Here is a 21,369-nt window from a genome sequence, read left to right as displayed (position 1 = left end):
GATGCAAATCTATCTCATAGTAACATAGTAGATGACGGCAGATAAAGACCCGAATGGTCCATCCAGTCTGCCCAACCTGATTCAATTAAAATTTTTTAATTTTTTCTTCTTAACTATTTCTGGGCAAGAATCCAAAGCTTTACCCTGTACTGTGCTTTGGGTTCCAACTGCCGAAATATCTGTTAAGACTTACTCCAGCCCATCTACACCCTCCCAGCCATTGAAGCCCTCCCCAGCCCATCCTCCACCAAACGGCCATATACAGACACAGACCGTGCAAGTCTGCCCAGTACTGGCCTTAGTTCAATATTTAATATTATTTTCCGATTCTAAATCCTCTGTGTTCATCTCACGCTTCTTTGAACTCAGTCACAGTTTTACTCTCCACCACCACTCTCGGGAGCGCATTCCAGGCATCCACTACCCTCTCCGTAAAGTAGAATTTCCTAACATTGCCCCTGAATTTACCACCCCTCAACCTCAAATTATGTCCTTTGGTTTTACCAATTTCCTTTCTATGGAAAAGATTTTGTTCTACGTTAATACCCTTCAAGTATTTGAACGTCTGAATCATATCTCCCCCGTCTCTCCTTTCCTCTAGGGTATACATATTCAGGGCTTCCAGTCTCTCCTCATACGTCTTCTGGCACAAGCCTCCTATCATTTTCGTCATCTTCCTCTGGACCGCCTCAAGTCTTCTTACGTCCTTCGCCAGATATGGTCTCCAAAACTGAACACAATACTCTAAGTGGGGCCTTACCAATGACCTGTACAGGGGCATCAACACCTTCATCCTTCTACTGACTACGCCTCTCTTTATACAGCCCAGCATCCTTCTGGCAGCAGCCACTGCCTTGTCACACTGTTTTTTCGCCTTTAGATCTTCGGACACTATCACCCCAAGGCCCCTCTCCCCGTCCAAGCATATCAGCTTCTCTCCTCCCAGCATATACGGTTCCTTCTTATTATTAATCCCAAAATGCATTACTCTGCATTTCTTTGCATTGAGTTTTAATTGCCAGGCATTAGACCATTCCTCTAACTTTTGCAGATCCTTTTTCATATTTTCCACTTCCTCTTCGGTGTCTACTCTGTTATAAATCTTGGTATCATCTGCAAAAAGGCACACTTTTCCTTCTATCCCTTCAGCAATGTCACTCACAAACATATTGAACAGGATTGGCCCCAGCACCGATCCCTGAGGGACTCCACTACTCACCTTTCCTTCCTTTGAGCGACTTCCATTAACCACCACTCTCTGGCATCTGTCCGACAGCCAGTTTCTGACCCAGTTCACCACATTGGGTCCTAACTTCAGCCCTTCAAGTTTGTTCAACAGCCTCCTTTGAGGAACTGTATCAAAGGCTTTGCTGAAATCCAAGTAAATTACATCTAGCATATGTCCTTGATCCAGCTCTCTGGTTACCAAATCAAAAAATTCAATCAGGTTCGTTTGGCACGATTTAACTTTTGTAAAGCCATGTTGCCTCAGATCCTGTAACCCATTAGATTCAAGGAAGTATACTATCCTTTCTTTCAGCAACACTTCCATTATTTTACCAACAACTGAAGTGAGGCTCACCGGCCTGTAGTTTCCTGCTTCATCCCTTGACCACTTTTATGAATAGGGACCACATCCGCTCTCCTCCAATCCCCAGGAATCACTCCCGTCTCCAGAGATTTGTTGAACAAATCTTTAATAGGACTCGCCAGAACCTCTCTGAGCTCCCTTAGTATCCTGGGATGGATCCCGTCTGGTCCCATCGCTTTGTCCACCTTCAGTTTTTCAAGTTGCTCATAAACACCCTCCTCCGTGAACGGCGCAGAATCTACTCCATTTTCTCATGTAACTTTGCTAGACAATCTCGGTCCTTCTCCAGGATTTTCTTCTGTTTAGCACATTTGCTTTCTCCTCATCACTCTCCACATATTGGTTCCCAGCATCTTTTAGCCTAGCAATTCCATTTTTCATCTTCCTCCTTTCACTAATATATCTGAAAAAATTTTTGTCTCCCTTTTTTACATTTTTAGCCATTTGTTCTTCCGCCTGTGCTTTCGCCAGACATATCTCTCTCTTGGCTTCTTTCAGTTTCACCCTGTAATCCTTTCTGCTCTCCTCGGGTTTTTTTTATATTTCACGAACGCCAACTCTTTTGCCTTTATTTTCTCAGCCACTAAGTTGGAGAACCATATCGGCTTCCTTTTTATCTTATTTTTATTGATTTTCTCCACATAAAGGTCCGTACCCATTTTTATCGCTCCTTTCAGCTTAGACCACTGTCTTTCCACTTCTCTTATGTTCTCCCATCCGAAAAGCTCTTTCTTCAGGTACTCACCCATTGCATTAAAGTCCGTACGTTTGAAATCTAGGACTTTAAGTATCGTGTGGCCACTCTCCACTTTAGCCGTTATATCAAACCAAACCGTTTGATGATCACTACTTCCCAGGTGAGCACCCACTCGAACATTAGAGATACTCTCTCCATCCAATATCGCTTTTTCCCTTGTGGGTTCCGTCACCATTTGTCTGAGCAGAGCCTCTTGAAAGGCATTCACAATTTCCCGACTTCTTTCCGATTCTGCAGACGGAACATTCCAGTCCGCATCCGGCAGGTTGAAATCTCCCAACAGCAGAACCTCCTCTTTCCTTCCAAACTTTTGGATATCCACAATCAGATCCTTATCAATTTGCTGCGATTGAGTCGGAGGTCTGTAGACTACACCCACATAGATAGAAGTTCCATCTTCTCTTTTCAGAGCAATCCATATCGCTTCTTCCTCTCCCCAGGTCCCTTGCATTTCGGTCACTTGGATATTTATCTTTACATAGAGAGCTACTCCTCCACCTTTTTGACCATCTCTGTCCTTCCTAAAAAGGAAGCTGTCCTACATATTTACTGTGGATATCATGAAAACCTGACCTGGCTCCGGCTCTCAAGGACCAGAATTGCCTACCCCTGCTCTAGGGCAGTGGCTTTCACTAATTTTTATGTAAGGGCACTTTGATGCAATCCTTAGGTCACTTTTCATAGTCTAAGGCCTTCAAATTCCATGCTGATAGGGAGTGTTTGTCCCATTTGTCTAATAATTTTGTCAAGGACAGACTTTCAGATGTGGATCTGTATCAAGGAGAAGGGAGTGTTTGTCCCATTTGTCTAATAATTTTGTCAAGGACAGACTTTCAGGTGTGAATCTGCATCAAGGAGGAGGTTGTGAAGGAGAAATTAGGTTCTTACCTGCTAATTTTCTTTCTTTTAGTCCCTCCAGACTGGCATAGAACTGATAGGTTATAACGCACCTCTACCAGCAGGTGGAGACTGACACACTAACTTTTGACTGTAGTAAGTGGGCTGTGCAGTCCCAAGTACAATCTGATGAACAGCCAAGCAGAACTAAGAAAAATGAATAATTGAACTATAAACAGCAACATCACTCCCAAAAGGAGAATAGCAACCAATAGAAAAATACTGTTGGATATTGATTAGAATAAGAACCTTCAAAAACATCCCCACAGCTCACCAGCTGCACCAGACAAACCAAACGCCGCTGTTATTATAATCTCTCCCATAAACCCAGATTTTTTAAAAACCCACCACCGAAAAACCGTAGTCTTTGGGCAAAACACCAAATATGAATGACCAGGTGGGGTCTGTGCTGGTCTGGAGAAACTAAAAGAAAATTAGCAGGTAAGAACCCAATTTATCCTTCTTTATTGTCCCTCCAGACTGGCACAGAACTGATGTGACATACCAAAGTAGTACCCATCATGGGTGGGACCCCCCGAAGGGCCGCCACAAGAAAACACTCAGCAAACACCGCATCCCGATGTGCCTGAACATTCATATGGTAGTGTCGCACAAAGGAATGGAGAGAAGACTAAACCACAGCTTTACAGATATCCACCAGAGGCACAAGAGAAGACTCAGCCCAAGAAGCCACCTGCCTCCAAGTGGAAAGAGCTTTGAGAAACTCCGGAACAGGCTTCTTCTGAAGAAAGTATGCCAAAGCAATAGCCTCTTTGATCCATCGCACAATCGTAGACGTGGAAGCAAATCCCCCTTATGAGGGCCGGCTAATAGGACAAAAAGGTGATCCAACTGACAGGGGGAGGCCCACCGATGGATCAAAAACTGGCTGGCGGACAGGAAACAGAGGGTTGGAATAAAGGGCCATTACTCAGACTGGCAATGGGTCACGAGCGGAGTTCCGCAGGAATCGGTGCTGGGACCGCTCCTGTTCAATATATTTATTAACGACCTGGAAGCAGGAACAAAATGTGAGGTTATTAAATTTGCGGATGACACCAAATTATACAGCAGGGTTGAAAGCAAGGAGGACTGCAAAAATCTCCAAAAAGATCTGACAGCGCTGGAAGAGTGGGCCAAAAAGTGGCAAATGAGCTTCAACATAGGGAAATGCAAGGTCATGCATGTAGGGAAAAAGAACCCGATGTTCACTTACAAAATGGGGGGATCACCGCTAGGGGTGAGTAACCTTGAAAGAGACCTGGGAGTGATGGTAGACACATCATTGAAGGCGTCGGCGCAGTGCGCCACAGCCTCAAGGAAGGCAAACAGAATGTTGGGCATCATTAAGAAGGGTATCACGACCAGGACGAAGGAAGTCATCCTGCCACTTATCGTGCAACGGTGCGCCCGCACCTGGAGTACTGTGTCCAGTACTGGTCGCCGTACCTCAAGAAGGACATGGCGGTACTTGAGAGAGTCCAGAGAAGAGCAACTAAGCTAATAAAGGGTATGGAAGACCTCTCATATACTGACAGACTGAAGAAGCTGGGTCTTTTCTCCCTGGAAAAGCGGAGACTTAGAGGAGACATGATAGAAACCTTCAAGATCATGAAGGGCATAGAAGGAGTAGACAGGGACAGATTTTTCAAATTACGGGGAACCACAAGTACGAGGGGGCACTCAGAGAAATTGAAAGGGGAAAGGTTTAGAACAAACGCCAGGAAGTTCTTTTTCACTCAGAGGGTGGTGGATACATGGAACACGCTACCGGAGGATGTGATAAGCAGGAGCACGCTACAGGGCTTCAAAGAGGGTCTGGACAGGTACCTGGAGGACAAAGGGATTTAGGGGTATAGATAGGAGTAAAGGTAGGTAATAGGGATAGGATTAGAGGATTTGAGGCAGTTACAAAATTAGTCAGGGACACTGTTCAGGCAATTAGGCCTGATGGGCCGCCGCAGGAGTGGACCGCAGGGCAGGATGGACCTCTGGTCTGCCTCAGCGGAGGCAACTTCTTATGTTCTTAACCCCTGGGTCTGCTGAATATAAGTGCAAAGGACCCAACAGACATCCAATCTGAACAACTGTCTCTAACCATAGAGACTTCCCGACTATCCAACACTGGGAGGACAATGGACTGGTTGACATGAAAAGGCAAAACCACCTTCAGCAGAAAGGAGGGAACTGGTCACAGCACGACCCACTTCCTAGAGAACTCCAGGAAGGGTGGCCTACATGAAAAGGCCTGCATTTTGGAAACAAGTTTCACGGAAGTAATGGCCACCAGAACACCTCCTTAAGAGTAAGATCCTTCAACATACAGGAACCCAGAGGTTTGAAAGGAAGACAAACGAACACCAAGAGCACCAGATTGAAATCTCAGGCTGGAACTGAAGGACGCACTGGAGGCTGGAGCAATTTAGCTGCTCTCAAGAAAACAAATCACATTCAGAAAAGAAACCAAAACACCAACCATGCAACAAGCTGCAAAAAGAAGGCAAAGCTGCAAGCTGAATCCAGAGGGAAGACCAGGCTAGGCCCCTGTCCAGGCCATCCTGCAAACTCTTAAGATGTGAGGCAAAGAAGCTTTGTCTTTTTTCTGTCTGCTAGTTTGTGGACTGTAAAGGAGGTAAAGCGTATATTTGACTCTTTTGCTTCACTTATAACCAGGTATGTCTGCTAATTTCATTTAGTAGGGTTTCAAGAATTCAAATAAAATTGAGAACAGTAGCAAGAAAGAGGTACTTCTAGTACACCAGAGAGATATATTCGTATATTGCTTCCTTTATTTCCCTTAATTTCAGCATTCCTCTGTTACTGCTTTGCAAACATCCTGTTTTTCTTCTTTCTTCTAAATTGTTACATGGTCTTTTCTATAAAATAAATCAATCAATCTTCATACTACCGTATAGATCTGGCCTGTTCTGCTTCTATAAACCAAGTGCATGCTTTCACATAAGATTAATTTGGATGTTTTTGTTTCTAAAAGATATGTAAGTACTTCTAAGATCTAGAGGGAAGAAATAATTATCAAGTTCCCCAACCATCATGACAGAGCTGGTGCATACTCTATGGCGCATATACCCCATGGGACTTATAATCGAAAGTTAGTTAAGAACTCTTTGTGCAAAAGTTGTCTGAATGCAAAGAACCTGCTCAGCCTGTATAAAGAGGCACGATACATTATATTACATTAGGGATTTCTATTCCGCCATTACCTTGCAGTTCAAGGCGGATTACAAAAGAATTATCCAAGATGTATTACAACAAGAACTTACAAAAAAAAAAAAATTGGTCATTTTCAAAAAGAGTAAGAAATGGGTAAGGTTATTTGTTTGGGGTAGTTGGTTTTAGTGAGAGGTGGAGTTTGAGACATGCGGCATTATTTCTTTTTTCAGAGTTTTCTTGAAGATACCTTGATAAAATTAATCATTGCTACTAGCTACCTTAAGAACCTGCCTGAAAATATTGCTAGAGTGTACCTCTCTGTATCCAGTGTCTTTAACTGGCATAGCACTGGCAAACAAATTAAGATTGTTGGAAGTTTAAGTAGTTGCAACAGCTGAGGTGGCTGTTGGCCAGTTGCTGGAGGAAAAATTGTATTTTTGATTACTGCTGAAATTTTGTGCATGTGTTATTTTTGAAACAGTGGAATTGTTCTGTGTGAAATAGGGTGCTTTGAACCTAAACACAAAGTCTGGCCAGTGGCCAAGAATAATAAATCTTTCTAAGAACTTGAACCTTTGGTGGAAGTTTCCTTCTTTTTGCTCGAAAGGGAAATCCTTACCCAAAATGCTGGGGTTTAACCACAGCGTAGCCATTGCCAGGCCTGAAGGGTACCCCCAAGCTAATGGGAGAACGCCGGGCCAATATTTCATCGCAACCCAGGTGGTCTGCTGCGCTCAGAGACCCCGGGCTGCGACAGTTGACTATATGCATATAAATTACCCCATTTTTTCTCAACCCATCTCTGCAAGACTATAAACTCCTCCAAATTCCCCTCCTGATTCATAACATGCTCCAACTGCCAGACCTCCTCTCGTTCCCAATGAACAAAGGCCACAATGTCATTCCCTAGTGGAAAGAGGGGAGTGCCTACGTAATGGTTTCTGGTCCGTTATGTCATTCTCCAGTGGAAAGGGGGCAGTGCCCACGTAACTATATCTGGTCCATTATATACGGGTCCCCCATCCAGATTGCGGGCCAACCACTTCCATGCATCCCGCATGGACCTCACCAACAAACTCTTAAGATACCGAACAGGAAGCATCTCTCTAGAGAGATGCACCAGCGAAAAAAGCTGCGCCAGGGCATAATAGGCATGCTCCATCTGCACTGGTGTAAACTTAATCGACCCCAACATCTATTCCCCCCTAAGTGGCGCAACAAACAAGTATAATTATATCTCTGCAGATTAGGAAGGCCTAATCCCTGCAGTCCCCAGCCTCCCTGTAAACACCTCACCAGCAATTTAGACTTCTTGTACGCCCAAACAAATTTAGAGAACATATCATTCACCCTAGTAAGATCCTTCCAAAGTAATTGCAAGAAGAGCATTGGAAAAGATATAGCCACTTGAACAATATCATCATCCGAATCAGCTGACTCTGCCCCAAAGATAACGGCAGTAACTGCCAGCTCTTCAGCCATTTCGTGTCCTATAATAGTGTTTTTCAACCACTGGTCCATGGACCAGTGCCGGTCCACAGAAATTTCCTGCCGGTCCACAGGGCCAGCACGTGCATCAAGCCCAAAACAGTGTTCTCAACCGCCGGTCCACGGTGCAATCAATGCGGCATTATCTTCGAGTCAGCTCCCTCTTCCTAACTGATTCAGTGCACAAAGCCACGGGCAGCGGCTCCTACGGGCATCCTGCGCCTGAATTGGAAGCCTTCTCTCTGACGTTGCAACATCAGAGGGAAGGCTTCCAGATGAGGCACGGGACGTGCAAGGTGCAATTAGTACTATTATGGGGGCGGAGTCTGGGGTGGAGATTGGGTAGAGATGGGCGGGGTCTGGCCCACAACTTAGCCCCGTGTTCTTCAACCGCCGGTCCACAGAATAATTCTTTTATTTCTGCCGGTCCATAGGTATAAAAAGGTTGAAAAACACTGTCCTATAACATCTTAGGCAAATTCAATTTATACAAAGTGCTGACATCCATAGCAATCTGTACCCCAAGGTAACGAAATGAGCCCTGTGCCCACCGCAAAGGAAAATGAACCTCGCACCCCTCCTGGACATTCTCTGAAGAGGCCAACACCCAAAGTTTGTACATAATAACAAGCTCGAACATCCCCCCACCCCTTTTTTTCTTTTATATTAATTTTGACAATTAAGGATCAAGACACTCCCGAAACAAGGGCTTTTGTGACTAAGAAATTTCCCTTCACTAAAGAATTAGATATATAACCCATACTTGTCTCTGAGCAGACAGTGCTGACTGCAAAATATTGTCCATCTCCTCTCCAGCTGACTCGAGGTCTGTGGTCATCCCAAGGTAAAGCAGGCTGTACCCCCTAGAAACAGAAAATAGAACAGAACTCATTGGTATATAATCTAAATGTCCATAATATCCTAGTCTCCCACCACATTCCAGTAACATGAAAATGTAAAGGATAAAGTCTATTTGGAAAGGAGAAAAAAAAAAAAAAAAAAAAAGGAGCACAACCCTTTGAACATTCTACATAAAACTAGAATTTTACAAAACAAAAAGGGGAAATGAAAGATTATGTTTTTACCTGGAAATAGTACCTAATTTCTGTTAACCTTCTCAGGAGTCCATATGTATGGTGATCAATCCGTTCCCACAAACTGGACTTGCAGAAGTGTGAATACTTACAGTTTTGATCACCTCCCATAAGGAGGCTAAACCTACTGTCCCCTTTCAGTTATGTCCCAAAGCAATCAAGCTCCACTGGAACAGAATATGACCCTGCAAACATTACACAAGTCTGTTCTGCTCTGTAACTTAGAAACAAGAATTAGAATGACGACGAACAGGAATTTGTGACAACCTTAGAGAATCAACCTGCTGAATGCAACAAGCACTAACAATAAGTGAGCCAATGGTTGAAGAATACACTTACGTATACCAGATTTCATCATATACAGCATTTGACTGACAGGAAAAGAGCTCCAGGCCCGGAATCTAGAAACATCTGAGGCAGAAAGCAGGCGAAACAGTAAATACTGAGGGTGGGTCGTATGGACTCCTGAGAAGAATAACAGAAAGAAGATTATGCAGGTAAGATACCTAATCTTTCACTCTGTTACATCTACTCAGGAGTCCGTATGTATGATGCAATGGTTGATGTCTAGGAAGGGACAAAAGAGCCTGCCCGAGAGACAGAACTCAAAAGCTGTGCCTTTTCAAACTACCATGTCCACTCTGTAAAATATGAAAAAATGTATGCAAGTAGCTGCTCTACAAATCTCTGCAGAAGGAACTGCCCAAAACTCCACACATGCTGAGGCAACACCTCTCGTGGAATGCACCTTCAGACAGACCAGCGGCTTCATCTAGCTACAGAGGCAAATCCATCTAGCTATAGAGTCCTTGGAAGCAAGCCTGCCATGCCGAGACTGGCTGGTAAGCACAAACAGATGATCTGAAAGGCGGAAGTCATTGGTCCGTTCCAAGTACCAGAGCAAAACTCTCCAGACATCAAACTTTCTCAACATTCTATCATGTTTGCCTGAGTATGTAGATTGAAAAGCAGGTGGACAAACCTCCTGGTTGGCATGGAAATCAGACACAACCTTTGGAAGAAAGGAGGGAACAGGACACTCATAAGAACATAAGAAAAGCCTGCACCGGATCAGACCTGGCGTCTATCCAGTCCGGTGACCCGCACACGCGGAGGCTCGGCCAGGCATACCTGGCGAATACCCTGATCACTCGTATCCCTCAATGTGTCCTGCAAGAAGATATGCGTCCAATTTTTCCTTAAATCCTAGATGGTGGTTTCCTCCACCACCTCTTCTGGGAGAAGAGTTCCAGGCGTTCCACTCGCTGTGCAAAGCAGAACTTTCTGACATTTGTCCTCACTCACTTCTGTAATTCTAAGGAAGGGCTCCCTACAGGAGAGAACTCGCAGCTCTAAGATATGCCTCGCTGAAACAATAAAAAACAAAACTGCAGAAAAATGTACAAGGTGCAGGAATTTATTCAATAAAAATCATAAAAACATATATACACAACATAGATAAAATAAATGTATCCAAAGACTCTTTGTTCTGTATGTACCGGACCCAACACAGTCCGTGTTTCAAAAAACATTCTTCCTCAGGGATCCTATAAGAAATGGTATAGTGGTCAAGTGTGAGAAACAGAGTGTAAAAATCATGTTGTATCAGTAATGTGAAAGTGATAATAAAATATAAAAACGTGTAAACAATGGTGCATGCAAAAGCACTATAAGGAGAAAATATGGTATGAAGGGAGAAAAGAAATATAAAGTTGTTCTTTTAAAGTGAAATAATAGTGCTGAAGAAACCACTAGAAATTTGGAAAAAGCGCTGTTCAGATGTATGAAAGGAGTAATGGGGTGTCTTGTGAAAGGTATTAGAAATGAGGGCTTGGACACTCAAGAGAGCGTGTTACGTTTCTCATAAAGTGAAATAATAGTGCTGAAGACAGCATTCAAGATTTGAAGAAAGCACTGTTCAGGTATATGAAATGGAATGGGGTGTCTAATGAAAGGGATAAGAGATTAGGGCCTGGACTCTGGACAGGAAAGCATGCTATGATTCTGTGCCATGTGACAAACCTATAAAGATGGAAAACTAGAAATAGAAAATTAAAATAATGAGTAAAAAATAAAATGAAAAATACATACTCAGATGTTCAGTATGTAGACTATCTAAAACCCAGTGACGTACCAAAGGGGGGGGTGGGGGGAGGTTTGCCCCGGGTGCACCCTTAGGGGGTAAACAGCCGGCCCAGTCCCTATCGCGCTCCCTCCCTCCTTATTGCCGCCCTCCTTACTGTCGCTGCTGAGTCAAATCAGCTCCCTTTCTACCTCCCTGCCCCTTACCTTCGTGGTGCTTTCACCCCGCCTTACCTTCGTGGTGCTTTCACCCCCAACCCTACCCCCCCAACAGGCCCGGTCAGACAAACCTCCCTGCCCTGTGGCCAGTGATGTCTAAACGGTCTTCTTCCAGCAGCCAGAGCTTTGTAGTTGCATATGGCTGACGTAAAGGTTGTCTGACGCAAACGGAAGTTGTGTCAGAGATGACCTTTACGGCAGCCATATGTAACTACAACGCTACGGCTGATGACAGAAGACCGTTTAGACATCACCAGCCACAGGGCAGGGAGGTTTGTCAGACCGGGCCTGTTGGGGGTAAGGGGTGAAAGTGCCACGAAGGTAAGGGGGTTGAAAGCACCACGAAGGTAAGGGGCAGGGAGGGAGAAAAGGAGGAAACGTGGGGTGGGAAAGAAAAGATGATGAAAGGAAAAGGGTAAAACAGAGGGGGGGAGAAGGACGCTGAAAGCACATGGGGAAGACAGAGGGGGGAGGACGCTGAAAGCACATGGGGAAGACAGAGAGGGAGAAGGACGCTGAAGGGAAATGGGGAAGAGAGAATGGGAAGAAGACGCTGAAGGGAAATGGGGATGACAGAGTGGGGAGAAGACGCTGAAGGGAAATGGGGATGACAGAGTGGGGAGAAGACGCAGAAGAGAAATGGGGAAAAGAGAGTGGGGAGAAGATGCTGGAAGGGAAGAAGACAGAGATGCCAGACTATGGGGGGGGAGAGGAGGGAAGAAGATGGGTGCCAGACCAATTTGGAAGGGGGGAGAAAGGGAGAGGCACAAATGGAAGATGCAGAGAGAAGAGAGACAGTGGATGGAAAGAATTGAATGAGAAGATGAGGAAAGCAGAAACCAGACAAAGGTAGAAAAAAATTTATTTTTCTTTTTTGCTTCAGGATAAAGTAGTATATTAGTTGTGTTGATAAAAATTTATAAACAAAGCCCTGCCAGCTGAACATATCTTTCTCCAGTTAAGCAGCCAGAACTTTGATTTATAAGGAAGGAATAAGCTAAATATTGCAGTACTGAGGCTTGTATAGATGCTGCAGGGACAGTGAAAGGAATGGCGGTGACGAAGCGTTGAAGGGGACGGTGCAGTGACAGGAATAGATTTTTTCCCCCGTGTCATTCTCTAGTGCTCATGTCAAAAGCTTCCCTCTGACTCAGCTTCCTGTTTCCGCTTTTGACTGAGCACCACGTTGCCGATCTGAAGTTCTGTTGATGCTGGGGGTAGAAGGAGGCCTGTTGCCGATCTTAAGTGTCATCGCGGAGGGGGGGGCGTTGCCGATCTTGTTGCCAAAATCGGAAAGGTGAGGAAGGGAGAAAGATGGGCCTGTGGTGCATGGAAGTGGGGAGAAAGGGGAGAGAGAAGAGGGCAGATGATGGAAGTGGAGAGAAGGGGGAGGGAGAAGGGGCAGATGATGGAAGTGGGAAGAAAAAGAGAGAAGGGGCAGATGATGGAAGTGGAAAGAAGGGGGAGAGAGGAGGGCAGATGATGGAAGTGGGGAGAAGGGAGAGCAAATGCTGAATGGAAGTGGAGAAAGAGAACACATACTGGATGGAAGGAGGGATAAAGAAAAAGGACATATGCTGGTTGGGGGAGAAGAAGATAGTTAGTGAGATAGTCGAGGGGTAAAGGAAAGGGGTGGCATGCTGTGGGTAGACATAGTGAAAAGAGGGAAACTGAGGACTGCATAGTAAGAAATAATTTAATTTAGACAGAGGCAGAAAATAAAGAAGGAAGACCAGAGAAGGGAAGACAGAGACGGGAGACAGAGATGCCAGAGAACGGGGAAGGAGACAGAGATATCAGATCTGAGCGGAGGAAATGAGAAGAGAGAGATGCTAAAAACCACAGGGGGGAGGGAAAGAGAGATGAAAGGAGAAAGATGCCAGACCATGAGGGAACAGAGGGAAGATGATGGATGCCAGACCAAAGGGGGGGGGGGATATCTAGAGGAGAGATGGTAGGGGGCGACAGACAGTTTCTGGAAGGGGCAGACAGTGGATGGAAGGGGCAGATGCAGGACTGAAGAGACAGGGCAGACGCTGGAAGGAAAAGAGTGAAAAGAAGATAAAAGCAGAAACCAGAGACAACAAAAGGTAGAAAAAAATAATTTTATTTCTATTTTGTCATTAGAATATATCAGATTTGAAATATATATCCTGCTAGAGACATAACTGGGGACTGCAAAGCCCAGGCAGTGCTTCTTTAGCTTCTAAATTTCAAATTTATTAGGATTTTATATACCACCTATCAAGGTTATCTAAGTGGTTTTACAATCAGGTACTTAAGCATTTTCCCTATCTGTCCCGGTGGGCTCACAATTTATCTAACGTACCTGGCTGGCTTAGGGCTCTCTCGGACCAGGGGGCAGTTGCCCTAGTTGCACTCCCCTAACACTATTCCTGTCATGTGTGACTGCAGCATTCTGTTAGCATGATATTTCTGTGTAGCATTCTATAATAATTTGGCTTGTTCAGTTTTCTTGATAGTAGAGGGGATATATGTGAAAGGGAGGGAAGACAGGGGTTTTGTTGGTCCTTGATCTGTATATTTATATTTATAAAATGACAATTGTACAGAATATTGTTTCTTTTATACTTTAATAAAATATGTTCATATAAAATCATAAATGAGACTTGTGCGGATGGGATCAGATGGTTTGAGGGGACTGAGCTTGCGGAGACGGGGCTGAAATGTGTTTTTTAAATTTCAGTCTTAGTAGTTTGCCGGTCCACAAAATAATTCTTTTATTTCTGCCGATCCACGGGTGTAGAAAGGTTGAAAAACACTGCTCTAGAGCAGAGTCGGCAGCTGCGCTGAGGTGCAGGAAGGTCCCCCAATGATTTGTCTGCCGGCTTTGCTCCGGAAGAAGTAAGTTATGTCGGAGGGGGTGGACCAGGCAGACGCAATCATCGCAAGTCCTTGCCGCAACTCCCTGCATCTGCCGGGTCAACCCCCTCCGACGTAACTTACTTCTTTCAGAGCAAAACCTGGAGTCATCGCGGGACCTTCCAGCAGGCGGCTGCTGACTCTGCTCCAGAGCTAGTACGTCGGAGTGGGATGGACCGGCAGCCGGCAGCTACAGTCATCGTGAGAAAGGAGCAGGACTGCTGGAATGAAAGAGTGATGCAGGGAGAGAAAGGGGGCAGGGTGGTATGGAAGGGTGGTGCTGATGGAATTGATGTACAGGGAAATGGGAGAGAGACATAAGGGGGAAGGATACTGGATGGAATTGGATCGGAGGGAAAGAAAGGGGGCAGATGCTGATAGAAGAGGGGTGGATGGAGAGAGAAAGGGCAGACATTGAATGGTAGTGTGGCGGGTAGAGGGGGAGCCTATGCTGGATGGAAGTGCAGATGGGAGAGATAAGGGAGCAAATGGGAGGAGAGAAAGAGGGGAGCAGATGATGAATTGGACAGAGAGAGGATAAGGTACTAGATGGAAGGGATAGAGAAAGAGGGCACATGATGGAAGGAGGAGATAAATAAAAGGAGGGCACATGATGGGGAGAAAAGGATTGAGTTAGGGAAATACTGGATGGGGTGAGGGAAAGAGGTGGCGAGCTGTAGGTAGATAGTAAAAAAGGAAATTGATGAGAGGGTAGTAAGAACGTGATCTAGATGGATGCAGAAAATAAACTGAAAAGGAAAATGAGGGAAGAAAGGGATTGCAGAAGAGAGGGAAGAAGAGGAGAGAGATGCCAGACCAAAGGGGGTGAAAGGAGAGATGGTAGGGGGAGGCATACAGTTTCTGGAAGGGGCATAGGAGGAGAGAAGATGCCATATAGGGGCAGAGAGATGGTAGACAGTGGATGGAAGGAAGAGAGTAACAAGAAGATGAGGAAAGCAGAAACCACAGAAGACAAAGGTAGAAAAAAAAATTTCTATTTATTTATTGCTTTAGGAGACATGTGTCACTGTTTCTGTGGTGTTGCATTGTATGCAGAGTCCAGCTTCTTGCTGGTTCAATTTAACCTCTGTCTATGTATTTCTATTTTATCCCCCCCTTTTACAAAACTGTGGAGCATTTTTAACGCCAGCCTTGGTGGTAGCAGCTCTGATGCTCAGAATTCTATGAGCATCAGAGCTGTTACCACCGTGGCTAAAATCCACACTACAGTTTTGTAAAAGGGGAAGGGGTTAGTTTGTGATGACATTCCATACTAGGCGAAGGTGTTTTCTGTGTTCTGTGTGTTTGAAAGACATGGTTTTCTGTAAGGATTGACGGTGTAGGATTGATCTGTACTAGTCTAGCTTGTTTAGTTTTACAATGGGTGTATTGATGTTGTACTGTAGTATGTAAGATGCTGCCTTTTCCTAGGTACTCATGTGTGACGTGTGGCTTGTTACTAAAAATCATGTTTTTCGTACAGATTGGGTGGGGGTGCCAAAATATGATGGGCCCCGGGTGTCACATATGCTAAGTACGCCACTGCTAAAACCAAATTGGATAAAACAAACAAAATCTCTACAAATGAACAAATAAATTAATAAATGAATATTGAAATTAAAACCAATACATAAGTAAAACACAGGATTCTGAACTGCCTGTCTCAGGAGCTATAATGGAGACATGCAAAAATTACACTAGATAGCATGAAGTATTCAAATAATGAGAAAAGTGCCAGTGTGCCCCCGTGCTATATCAATGATCGTTACGGTAGTGAACAGTGTGTGGACTCTTTAAAAGGCATTGGAAACCATCATAAACTGTAAAAAGCTTTCTGTCAAACCTGTGGGGGTGCTGCTGATGTGCTGCTAGTGCAAGCTAACTGTAAAAGTAAAAAGACGAGCAGACTAAATTTGTGTTCATGAATAAAAATCCCATTGTGTGTCATACCGGATGAAAGAAGTAGCTAAGCCGAAGCCATACGGCACCATGAAGAAAGCATGAATTAGAATATTATAAAGCCCCGGGAAACAGTCTGGGTAAGGATCCGATTTAGGGAAAGTAAACTAGAAACAAAATGTGACATGCTACCCCAAAGTGTAGGAGCTGGCAAAAGTCTACAGGTGTATACGAGTAAGGGAGACTATATAAAATAGAAATAATAATTAAGAATCAGGGCATATTGTAAACCAAATATACTAAGGAATAACCTTAAATATTGAGCACAGTATTATAATAGAAGAAAAAGGTGACTTACCAAATGAAACAGGCATGAAACTCTCCAGATGAGGTTGCACCATGGAGCGATAACGGGGGCATTATAACATTCTTATTGATAACCATCCCTTTAATAATTCCTAGCATCCCGTTTGCTTTTTTGGCCGCCGCCACCACACACTGGGTAGAAGGTTTCATCATATTGTCTACGATGATACCCAGATCCTTTTCTTGATCGCTAACCCCCAAGATGGACCCTAGCATCCAGTAACTGATTCAGTTTCTGGAATCCTGTGGATTACAGGACCAGAAGCAACATGGATTCACTAGAGGTAGGTCTTGTCAGACAAATCTGATCAATTTCTTTGACTGGGTGACCAGAGAATTGGATAGAGGATGTGCGCTAGATGTGGTGTATTTAGATTTTAACAAAGCCTTTGACAGTGTTCCACACAAGACGCCTAATAAATAAACTGAGTGCCCCTGGGATGGGTCCCAAAGTGACGGGTTGGGTCAGGAACTGATTGAGTGGAAGGCGACAGAGAGTAGTGATCAGTGGAGATCGCTCTGAGGAAAGGGATGTTACCAGTGGTGTGCCTCAAGGTTCTGTTCTTGGGCCTGTTCTTTTTAACATTTTTATAAACGATATTGCTGAAGAGTTGTTGGGTAAGATTTGCCTCTTTGCAGATGATACCAAAATCTGCAATAGAGTAGACACGCTGGATGGTGTGAATATCAAGAAGAAAAACCTGGCAAAGCTTGAAGAATGGTCTGAAATTTGGCGGCTAAAATGTACTGCTAAGAAATGCAAGGTCATGCATTTGGGCTGCAAAAAAAAAAAAAAAAAAGAGGGAATGCTACAGTTTAGAGGATGAAGAACTTATGTGCATGACAAAAGAGCAGGACTTGGGTGTGATTGTAAGTGATGATCTAAAGGTGGCCAAACAGGTTGAAAAGTCGACGGCAAAAGCTAGAAGGATGCTAGGTTGTATAGGGAGAGGTATGGCCAATAGGAAAAAGGAGGTATTAATGCTTCTGTATAAGATTCTGGTGAGACCTCATTTAGAATATTGTGTACAATTCTGGAGACCGCACCTTCAAAAAGCGGCAGCAGGTTCAGGACTAACGTCGGAAAGTTCTGTTTCGTACAACGAGTGGTGGGCACTTGGAATGCTCTCCCAGAGGAGGTTGTGATGGAGACTACTGTTCTGGGTTTCAAACGCAAGTTGGATGCATACCTTCTTGCTAATCATATTGAGGGATAAGGGAAATCCGGGTCTCCATAAAGGAGTACCTGAATGGGCCTCCACGTGTGCGGATCGCCGGACTAGATGGACCTAGGTCTGATCCGGAGAAGGCATTTCTTATGTTCTTATATAAAAAGGATGGAATCGGTCTAGAGGAAAGTGTGTAGTCTTGTGATAAGGGGACAGACTTAAAGATCTCAACAGTCTTAAAGATCTCAATCTTTATACTTTGGAGAAAAGGTGGAGAGATAATGGGAAAGTGTGGCGCAGTGGTTAAAGCTACAAACTCAACACCCTGAGGTTGTGGGTTCAAACCCACGCTGCTCCTTGTGACCCTGGGCAAGTCACTTAATCCCCCCAGGTACATTAGATAGATTGTAAGCCTGCCAGGACAGATAGGGAAAAATGCTAGAGTACCTGAATAAATTCATGTAAACTGTTCTGAGCTCCCCTGGGAGAACGATATAGAAAATTGAATAAATAAATAAATAATAGAGACGTTTAAATACCTATGTAATGTAAATGTACACAAGTCGCCTCTTGTTCATTTAAAAAGGAAGCTCTGGAATGAGGGAATAGGATGAAGTTAAGATGTGATAGGCTCCAGAGTAATCTGAGGAAATACATTTTTACAGAAAGGGTGGTAGATGCATGGAACAGTCTCCCGGAAGAGGTGAATTCAAAAGGGCCTGGGATAGGCACGTGGAATCTCTGAGAGAGAAAGAGATAATGGTTACTGCGGATGGGCAGACTAGATGGGTCATTGGCCTTTATCTGCAGTCATGTTTCTATGTTTACCTGACAGTATCATTAGTGGCAATGTGGATGAACAGCATCAGATAGTAGTAGTCATGCTTGATGAGTCATGGCAAGCTCTCCATAACATTTTCAATTCTACCTCCAATCCAAATATGAGGAGTATGCCCAACATCCCATCCCTCATGCAACAGGACTCTTACTCAGCTTCCCTTCCCTCCCTCCCATCTCTTGTGCAGCAGAACCCTTAAGCACCACCCCCCTCCCCAGCATCCGCTGCGCAGCCAAATCCCCATCTTCCCACCCTCCCATCGGAAATCCACTGCGAGCCTTACTTACCTCCCTAAGCAGCGTTGAACCAGCAGCACGCTAAACAGGCTGCTTCGGCCTTGTGAATTCAGTCTGCCGCATTACTGATGATGTCCTTATCTACTAGGCCTATTCTCTTCAGTACCTTGAATGTTTCGATCATGTCCCCTCTCAATCTCATCTGCTCGAGGGAGAAGAGGCCCAGTTTTTCTAATCTTAACCATCGTGGTCACTCTTCTCTGGACACTTTTGAGTAGTACCGTGTCCTTCTTCATATATGGTGACCACTGCTGGACGCAGTACTCCAGGTGAGAGCGCACCATGGTCCGGTACAGCGGCATGATAACCTTCTCCAATCTGTTCGTGATCCCCTTCTTTATCATTCCAAGCATTCTGTTTGCCCTTTTCGCCTACACAGCACATTGCGTGGACGGCTTCATCGACTTGGTCATTCAGAACTCCCAAGTCTCTTTCCTGGGAGGTCTCTCCAAGTACCGCCCCGGACATCCTGTATTTGTGCATGAGATTCTTGTTACCGAAATGCATCACTTTACACTTATCCACATTGAACCTCATCTGCCATGTCGATGCCCATTCCTCGAGCCTGATTATGTCACGTTGCAGATCTTTGCAATCCCCCCGTGTCTTCACTACTCTAAATAACTTTGTATCGTCCGTAAATTTAATCACCTCTCTCATCGAACCTATGTCCAGATCGATTATAAAGATATTGAAGAGCACGGGTCCAAGCACCGAGCCCTGCGGCACCCCACTGGTGATGCTCTTCCAGTCCGAGTATTGTCCATTTACCCCCACTCTCCGTTTCTTATGCTCTAGCCAGTTTTTAATTCACATGAGTATATCACCCTCAATTCCATGACTCGCAATTTTCTGAAGTACTCGTTCATGCGGAACCTTGTCAAACGCCTTCTGAAAAACCAGATATACAATGTCGACTGGGTCGACCTTGTCTATCTGCCTGTTTACTCCCTCGAAGAAGTGCAGCAAGTTCGTCAAACAATATCTGCCTTTGCTGAAACTGTGCTGGCTGGTCCTCATCAGACCGTGTCTGTCAAGGTGGTCAATGATGAGATCCTTTATCAGCACCTCTACCATCTTTCCCGATATCGAGGTCAGAATCACCGGTCTGGGGGGGGTCACATGATGGCAGCGCTGTGAGCAGACGTCTCGAGCTCGAGCTCCGCTTCTCCTCCGCCTAAAACCCCGATTATCACTGCTTGTCAGCCGTTTCTCTTCTTCGGACGGTACTATTACCCCTTGCTGAGTCCCTGTTTCCTTGAGAGGGATTCCCCGGAGCTCTGCGTGTCGGGGGTAGGCAGTTATGCCTCTTAAAGCGACACGGCTTGGTAAAGATAAGCCTGTCCAGACTTCCATCATGGCGGCGTCCAGTGCGGCGCCATGCAGCACACCTCAGCATGAGGGCAATATGCAGGTGTCTGTCCGCCATTTATCTGCCTTGCTCGACGAAAAGCTGTCCAAGCTCCATGCTGTCCTGGAAGAGGTAAAGGACAGTATAGCCGGCCATGCAGCGCGTCTTGACCAGGCTGAGGAGAGGATTTTGGCCCAGGAGGATCGGGCTGAATCGGCGGAGCAGCGTATTGCCCTGCTGGAGACCAAGGTAAAAACTTTGGCGGATCGAGCAGAGGACGCCGAAAATCGCGGACGCCGGAAGAATCTCCGTCTGATCGGGCTACCAGAGACGGTTTAAGACGCAGAATTGGGACAGCTGCTAGAAACTTGGTTACCGCGGACCCTGGGCTTAGATGCCACGTTGGGTCAGGTGCAGGTGGAACGGGCCCATCACATCGGAGCACCGCGGGCGGATGGCGCACGACCTAGGCCGGTGATAGCACGCTTTCTTAATTATGCTACCAAGGCAAAAATCCTGGACGCCTATCGCAAGACCCGCACTTTGGATTACCAAGGCTCTAAGCTCCTGCTGTTCCAGGATTTCTCCACCCAGCTGTCCGAACGTCGACGAGCCCTCACTCCATACTGCACTCAATTACATTCGAGGGGGATTCGATTTGCACTTCAATACCCTGCCAAAGTTCGTATTCAGCATAACAACGGGACGGTTACCTTGGACACCCCTGCGGATCTTCAGTCCTTTCTGGCTAAGTTACCGGTGCCCTGACTGGGGACCCTCATACAAGCCGTGGGTGTTGCACCTGGACTGGACACGATTATCCTGGCATCAGCTTTCCTGGTGAAGTCTAGTTTTGGTTTTGGGCAGTTATTTTTTTTAGCTGCCTGCTGCAGACCTCTTTTTTTTCCTGTTTTTCTGTCTGGGGACAGCCCGGCCTGATGTCATCTTCAGTCCTCGTCTCTGGGGGGAGAACTTTGTTTGATCTGGCTATGGGTTGTTTTTTTTACCCTGATCCCCCCCCCCTGGATATCGTTCCGGTGCTGGACCTTTTGTATGCTGACAAGCTTGGACATCTTGCTCCTGATTTCTGTTGATGGGGGGGGGGGGACTGGGGGGATTGTATGTACTATTTTGGTCACTTAGGGTGGTCAGTGGGCTGTTTTGCTGATGTGTTTTTGGGAGGGGGTTGGGATCGAGGGTGGGTGGGGGGAGTGCGAAGGGGGGGTATGCATGGGACTGGGTGTATGTTAGTGTGCATGGGGGTTGTA

The 21,369-nt window shown here is 45.3% G+C and overlaps 1 protein-coding gene across 3 annotated transcripts in view; it reads right to left on the bottom strand.

The window, feature by feature from the left end:
* ELP1 (elongator complex protein 1) overlaps window positions 1–21,369 on the bottom strand; it is an 882,162-nt gene that overhangs the window by 726,363 nt on the left and 134,430 nt on the right. For all 3 annotated transcript variants that reach the window (XM_033918172.1, XM_033918151.1, XM_033918160.1), the window contains exon 6: window positions 8,668–8,767. In XM_033918172.1, the coding sequence (XP_033774063.1) occupies window positions 8,668–8,767 (100 nt within the window). The remainder of the gene's footprint in view (window positions 1–8,667; window positions 8,768–21,369) is intronic.

This window comes from Geotrypetes seraphini, chromosome 1, assembly GCF_902459505.1.
Source record: "Geotrypetes seraphini chromosome 1, aGeoSer1.1, whole genome shotgun sequence".
Classification (NCBI taxonomy): domain Eukaryota; kingdom Metazoa; phylum Chordata; class Amphibia; order Gymnophiona; family Dermophiidae; genus Geotrypetes; species Geotrypetes seraphini.
The sequence above is the reverse complement of the archived record's forward strand: the minus strand, read 5'-3'. Positions and strand labels throughout refer to the sequence as shown.